The sequence below is a fragment of the Ictalurus punctatus genome, chromosome 29 (assembly GCF_001660625.3).
Source record: "Ictalurus punctatus breed USDA103 chromosome 29, Coco_2.0, whole genome shotgun sequence".
Classification (NCBI taxonomy): domain Eukaryota; kingdom Metazoa; phylum Chordata; class Actinopteri; order Siluriformes; family Ictaluridae; genus Ictalurus; species Ictalurus punctatus.
In genome coordinates, this window is record NC_030444.2 from 897,763 (window position 1) to 905,262 (window position 7,500).

Genomic DNA, 7,500 nt, shown 5'->3' on the forward strand with positions numbered 1-7,500 from the left:
ACACACACACACACGGGTCTAATGAGTGTGTGTTCAGCCTCCAGGGTTTTGCTTGGGCATGTTTTGCTTTGTTTCTAAATAGAGAAGGAGAGAAAAGAGGAAGAAAATAAATGACAGGAATATGAGAGAAAACAAAGAAAGAGGGAGAGAAACATAGAGCTGAGACGAGAAAGAAAAAGGTGGAAAGAAAAAAAGAAACAGATCGAGTGAGCAAAGGAGGGACAGAGAAAATGGACAGAAAGACAGAATAGACACTGAGGGAGAGTGACAGAAAAAGAGGAGAAAAAAAGAGAGGAAATGAGAACGAAGTATATGTTAATAAAAAAAGAGACAGAGACAGACAGAACGAGAATAGGCCAAGAGAATGGGGAAAAAAGAGAGAGGGAGAGAGAAAGAAACAGAAATGAGAGGAAGAAGGGTGAGGATAGAGGGAGAAGAGAAAAATAGGGCGAATGAGAGACAAAGCGAGGAACAGAAAGGACAGAGGAGCAGAAATAGAAAAAACAAGGAGAGAGGAGGGATGATGAGAGACGGAGGGGGAGAGGATGAAAAAATAAGGTACGTAAAAAAGAGGGGGGGAGAGAGGGAGAGAAAAATAAATAATGAGAGACTGAGAAAGTGAAGGCATGACAGCAAGAAAGAAAGGAAGATTATGAGACAGTCTGGAAGCAAGAGAAGGAGTGAGAGGAAAAGATGAAGAGAAGAAAATAAATAAGAGAGAGAGAGAGAGAGAGAGACCATCAGAAAGAGAAGGACAGAGCGAGAGAGAAAGAGAGAAAGTGAATAACGAGTGCAGCAGGAACCGTGAGAACATTTCCGAATCGCTGTGTAAACGTTCACCAACGCCAACCTGCAGGAACACGAAAACACACCGGAGAATGTTGGGTCGCGTCCCAAATCCCCAGCGGTGGTGTTAAGCAGAACAGGAACGCTCTGAGGTTTGTTTGGGGCATCAGTTCATCACGTGGTGAGTGTTACGTTGTGTTGATGTTGGCATTTCAACTACAATCTGCTGCACAGCTGATAAGTGCTGAAGGGAGTAAACACTTTGGAGGTCAGTAAATCAAATTACTGAAGTGCTGATGACGACAAAGTTCTGCTTCGCCACTTTACCACCAACGTGGTGGTGGAGCTTCGGGGAACTAGCAGATACTTCTGAGCAACATTTCTGTCGTACCATCACACCATCAAATGGGGGACTTTCCTAACGCACACCGTAACAAAAACAACCGTTACACTTCTGGTTTACAAACATGATTTACCATCTATCCATCCATCCGTTTTCTGAGGCACTTATCCCACACAGGGTCGCGGGGAACCCGGAGTCTATCCTGGGGGACACCCTGGATGGGAGGCAGGATTCGAACCCCCAACCCTGGAGGTGCGAGGCAGTCACTGTGCCAGCACCAGGTGGAAAGAGGTTAGGAAATTAGGCAAAAAAAAAAAAAATGGAAGCACTTACCTGGTCCACATCTCCATCTCTGGGAGTCTCATCTACTTCCACTTCACTGTGGTGGTTGCCTCTCTCATCTCTCACAGTTTCAGTGACCTTTGAACTTGTCTGCACATGGCAGTCATTTGTGACAACCTTTGACCCTGGGAACTCTGGTGGTTGCTTTTTGACCATCAGTGGCCAAGTAGATTTGCTGTCAGAGTCTGAAATGGTTGTAGACATGGTTGCTCTTGCCTGAGTAGCGGATCCACGGTTCTTCTTGACTCCATCGTCACCTTGCTCTCTCCTGTTGGCTGCTCTACTTCTCGTGATCAGGGGATTTTTCTCGCAGCTTTGATCAGTGTTCACTGGTCTTGGAGCGGAAGTGGCCCTTGAGATGACTTTAGGTTTGACATCCTTCAGATTAGGTCTAGAAAACCGTTTTAGCTCCATTTTGGTGGATTTGGTTTTAGGGGGTTCCATGGCAGACGTGGTGTGAGATATATCTGAAGGATCATTGGTATTTTGTGAGGTGTTTCTTTTAGGAAAACATGGAGGATCTTTGATGTTCTGGATGGATGAAGATGAAGGAGCACCTTGGGAAACCGAAGGCAACATTGTCTGATTGAGGACTAATTCTGCAGGTGGTTGAGCTGGAGATTTCTCAGCGGAAAGGTCAACAGTTGCCTGCACAGTCTCCTGGTGGGTCTCGGTCACAAGATCCACATTGGGCCTCTGGGCTGAGGTCTGGATCTGGATCTCCTCATCCTGAAGCTCCACTGACTCCTGAAGAACCTCCAGACTCACAGAGCCCACATTAAGACTCCTGTCTGAGCACTGCATCTGCTCCTCCTTCTTGTGAAGCTCTACAGGCTCCTGATGAGCCTTCTGGTGAAGCTCACTCCCAAGATCCACCTCAGTCCAATTGGTTGATCTCTGCATCTTGCTTTCTTCATTGTAAAACACCTGAGAAGCCTCCTGGTGGAGCTCACTCACAAGGCCCACACTGGGCATCATGGTTGAGCTGCACATCTGGCCCTCCTCATTGGGAAGATCCACTGAATCCTGAAAAGCCTCCTGGTAGAGCTCACTCACAAGGCCCACAGTGGGACTGTGGTTTGAGCTGCACATCTGGACTTCCTCAGACTCGCTTCGTTTACTCATTACTACATCAGAAGACCTCAGAGACAGAAAAGAATCGTCTTCTTCATCCTCATCCTCAGAAGACAACAGCTGTGCCTCTGTAGCTGAACAGTCAACCGAGCCTCGTCTTCCTCGCTCTCCATCAACACCAGCATCGCTGAAGACATTGTCATTCTCATGATTTTGAATTATTGTATTATCATACTCTTCTTCATTGGCATCTAAATAAACAGAAACCGAGTTGTCATTCTCATCGGGTCTGCAATCTGGGCTCTGGATCCCTGAGTCATCTTCACTGGCGGCTGCTTTCCTTCCCATCATGCCCTCTGGCAATTCCACGTCCAGACTACTAAGACTGTATGTGGAGTCCGGTGATGATGATGCTGACGACGCTGATGACGCTGATGAGGATTTGAGGAAATTGTTGTTGTTGTGCAACTGTAGGCACATGCTTTGGTGGACCCCATCCTGGGGCTTCATGGGTAGAGCAGATGGAGGAAGCTCACTCATGTTTCCATTCAAACACAACAAACCAGTCAGAGATTAGCCAGCTAGCACTGTCACATGTCCAATAGTCCCTCTGGACATGACACTCTTAGATAAAACCCACTTGGGGGACAATTCGAAAGATTGTAGCATTCTGGCGTTTGTTGGAAGCCCATCTGATCCTTAACAAGGGACCTAAAAGAAGGAAAAGAAAGCTGTTTACTAACACCAAACACATTAAAGACCAGACAGAATCTTCTCATGTTCCTTATATTTAGACATTATTAATAAGTGTTTATGCTAGCTTCATTCGCAATAAGAATCATCAGAAGTTCCTGGTCTAAAAGGTGCAAATGAAAGGAATTATGAGTGGAGCTTAGGAAGCCATTGTGGTTGCCATTTTGAGCCTAAAGAATCAATAAAGGTTATGAAAAGAATCAAAGAATTGAACTACTAAAGGGAGTCAAAAGAATCACTAATGCAAGCTAAAGGAATCAAATAACTTACATGATCCAAAAGAGTCAAGTCTTTAGTGAGCCAAAATAATCGAATCACTCGTGTGAGCCTAAGGAATCAAGGCAAAAAAAGTAATGTAAGCTAGCAAAAACTAATTACTAATGTGAGGCAAAAGAATCGGATCACTGTGAAGTTAAGAATCATGTGAGCCAAAATAAACGAATCATTAAAGTGAGCTGAATTATTTTTAGCCCAAAGAATCAAATTATTAATGTGGGCCAAAATAATCGAATCACTAATGTCAGCCAAATGAAGACTGGGAAGTGCGTGTGTGTGTGTGTGTGCGTGCGTGCGTGTGTGTGTGTGTGTGTGTGTACTGCTGCCCTCTACTGGTCTAACTCAAACACTCAATAGTCATATCTTCCTTGGCCTAAATGTAGATGTCCTCAACAAACATCCAAGTCTAATAACCTCCACATACACATCTGGTGAAGGCCACGCCTTTAACCACACCTGTCCATCAAATCGCTCCAGCTAATGTGGGTCAGAACGAAGCTATTAAAAGGTGTGCCACTTTTATCTTAATAATCAGGGCAGAATTTCTCTGTCTCGTGCCTGATACAGAGGCCACAAGAAATACTGGCCTTGTGTTGAGAAAGAGAGAGAATAAAGAGAGAGGCCGATGGGGGAATCACTTAAATTGCAAATGAGAATAATTATAAGTTTGATAGCCAATTTCCAATTCCAAAAAATCACTTACGGAGCCGAAAGAATCAAATCACTAATGTTACAAATCACAAATGTAAGCCAAAAGTATTACATTACTAACACGAGCCAAAAGAATCAAATCACTGATTGAATCATTAAGTCTAAGATCAAATCAAATACTAATGTGAGTCAAACATAACGAATCACTCTGAGCCAAAAGAATCAAATCACTGATTGAATCACCAATGTAAGAGCAGAATCAAATACTAATGTGAGTCAAAAATATCAAATCACTCTGAGTCAAAAGAATCAAATACTAATGTGAGTCAAACATATCGAATCACTGAGTTAATCACTAATTCTAAGATCAAATCAAATACTAATGTAAATCAAACATAACAAATCTCTCTGAGCCAAAAGAATCAAATACTAAAGCGAGTCAAAAGTATCGAATAACTCTGAGACAAAAGAATCAAATCGCTGAATTAATCACGAATGTAAGATCAGAATCAAATACTAATGTGAGTCAAAAGTATCGAATCACTGAGTCAAAAGAATCAAATCACTGATTTAATCACGAATGTAAGGTCAGAATCAAATACTAATGTGAGTCAAATGTATCTAATCACTTATGGAAGCCAAAAGAATTCAATTACTAACAAAAGCTAAAACAATCCACTTATTCGCACCAGGTTGCATCACAACACCCAGTTGTTGATTATTTTCCTAACATCATTTTTTTTATTCCTTACATAATATATTCTTTCCCAGCCCATGTGTTACATAATAAATCTAAGTTACTGAATATAAGATTTTAGATAATAAAACATTGTATACATATAATGCAGTATAAATAATATAAACAAAAGCGAAGTGATGAACGTGTGCACATCAGCGTCGTCATCTTCGTATTTCAGGTGCAGTCGCAGCTCTTTAATCCGATCAATGAGTTTCCCAGAAAAGGGATATAGATACAGAGTTGTGGCGCGCACAAGGTCATGAAAACAAAAACCTTCTGCTCAGACTATATTCCTCTCTTCACTAGTCATGATTCATAATTTATAAATGAGTGTACTAAATGTATTATTACTGTGAATTTAAACGTAGTGTTTTGCGTATTAAACAAGTCAAATGTTAAGTTAACGGACTTCAGATAGTACACGAGCTTTAACGTTTGTTTACTCCGCAATCATGTTTCACCCCCGGTGTATTTATTTAAATTCCGTGTAACACAACACATCCCGAACACTAAGCGAAAAGATTACACAACCGTCCCAAATTTTCCGCTAGACGTCAGACTTTCGCTCTGTTTATCGCTGCGATGCTTCCGTCTCTCTCTCCCTCGCCTCCTCCCCTCCGTCTTCAGGCTCCGGAGGGATTCTTGCATAACAACCATCCCAGAGTATGGAAAATGGACTAGTAAGGCCACTCACAAAAGCAACAAAGCAAACACAGAGTTTTAAAAGCAGCACGCTTCAGGCTGACAGCTTCAGCATTAATCTGACTCATTCAGCTTTTCATATGAAGCCAGAAGTGCACTTGGTGTCCCAGCACACTGAGAGCTTGTTTACTTCAGCTATACTGGTGAAGATCAGCAGAAACTCCCATCAGCAGACGGAGTGTGAGCGCACTGAACTCGACACGCTTCTGATTACTGAGTAAACACCTAGCTGCTGTGTCGGCATCGATAACGAGGCTTGAACAGAACGTATCGTTAAGGATTGAATAATAGCATAGTAAACACAGACTAGACTGCAGACTAGGCTCGGCTCATTCGTTCCCTTATTCATTCATTTAATACGTTTAATTTGGGCTGGGAAGGTATGCTGAAGGTTGTTTTTTTCCCCATGACTGGAACTTATTTATATTGGTCGATAAACTGAGAAATAGAAATGTAATTTCATCCTAATTCCTTTTTTTTTTTACTTGATATATAATCCTTTTAATAACCGTAAACTCTACGATTGACCTTCGGTGCTTGGCCCCCGTCATTGCTGCTCAGTGATGTGTAAAGTCTTCTAATGTTTCAGAAGTCACAGATTGTTAATTACTAAAGATCTACAGCTTAGCTGTGTGTGTGTGTGTGTGTGTGTGTGTGTGTGTGTGTGTGTGAGTGTGTGTGTGTGTTTGGTGTTGGATTTGAAACAAGTGCATATTTTAAGATTGAGCTCATTACAGCCGAGCGGCTAAGCAGAGGGTGGAATTTACAGGCACAAGAATTCTTAGCCTGAGGGCATTAAACCACACACACACACACACACACACACACACACACACACACACACACACACACACACACACACTCCAGTAAAAAAAAACAAAAAAAAACAATCAGGCGTTCATGAGCTTGTAGTAGCTTTCGAAGCTAGCTAGGTCCAGTAATGACTGGACCCCAAATAAAATGGACCTAACCAAACACCACTGATTCTTTTGAATAGGAAAGGAGCAGCCACTTGTCCGGTGCAACCACGACGCTGTAAATGAGCTAGTTCTCTTATGCTAGCTCGCTAAAACAACCAGGTTTACAAAGTAACCACCCGAGACAATCAGTAATGAGCAACAACCAATTAGCACGCTACTGAGACGATGCTAAGTGGCTCGCTATACTGGATCAGAATCATTTCTGTCATAGAACTGGAAGGAGCAATGAGAGAGGGCTTGTTCAAAATGAATAAATTAAAAAACATTATTATAAACAGGGTTGCCAGGCCTGCTGTTTTCTCACAGAATTTGCCAATTAGTTGTTTGTTTGTTTGTTTATTGGTCCTTGGATTGGTATTGTATATTTTAGATTAATTATAAAAAAATGTTTTGCAAACTTAGTTAATTTCAAATACTTTGTATAAGCCAATGGTAGTCATGATTTGAATATATATTTACATATAATTATATTTTAAAGAGAGAAAAAGAAACTATTACAGTTATCTAGTGGTTTCTGATGGGTTTTCATTTGCTTCTTGTGTTCTGTTCATACTGGATCCTGATGGATTATTTCATCTGATCATTTACCTATCGTCTACTTACATGATGTTTTCATCTACCCATGAAACAAGACCTTGTTCTTTCTTAAGGTGGTATTTAACAGTAACCAGAAAATCTTGAATGGGATCCTGCAGGAATCTGATGGAAGCCATTAGAGATTTTCCGAATGGTTTGTACTGTTTTGTTGTTATTGTCGTCGTCGTCGTCGTTGTTGTTTATCAGGAGCTGTGAGAGAAACGATATGATACTCTGGATCATTTTCTCCGAAATCCCAAATGGTTGCCATGGAGACA

The 7,500-nt window shown here is 41.6% G+C and overlaps 1 protein-coding gene across 3 annotated transcripts in view; it reads right to left on the minus strand.

Annotated features, from left to right (window-relative positions):
• mtus1b (microtubule associated tumor suppressor 1b) overlaps window positions 1–7,500 on the minus strand; it is a 26,672-nt gene that overhangs the window by 17,356 nt on the left and 1,816 nt on the right. For 2 of the 3 annotated variants that reach the window (XM_053677389.1, XM_053677391.1), the window contains 2 exons: window positions 3,569–3,626; window positions 1,463–3,256 (listed from right to left, as the gene is read on the minus strand). In XM_053677389.1, the coding sequence (XP_053533364.1) occupies window positions 1,463–3,085 (1,623 nt within the window). In that variant the 5' untranslated portion in view covers window positions 3,086–3,256; window positions 3,569–3,626. The remainder of the gene's footprint in view (window positions 1–1,462; window positions 3,257–3,568; window positions 3,627–7,500) is intronic. The other variant, XM_053677390.1, reaches the window with a different exon arrangement.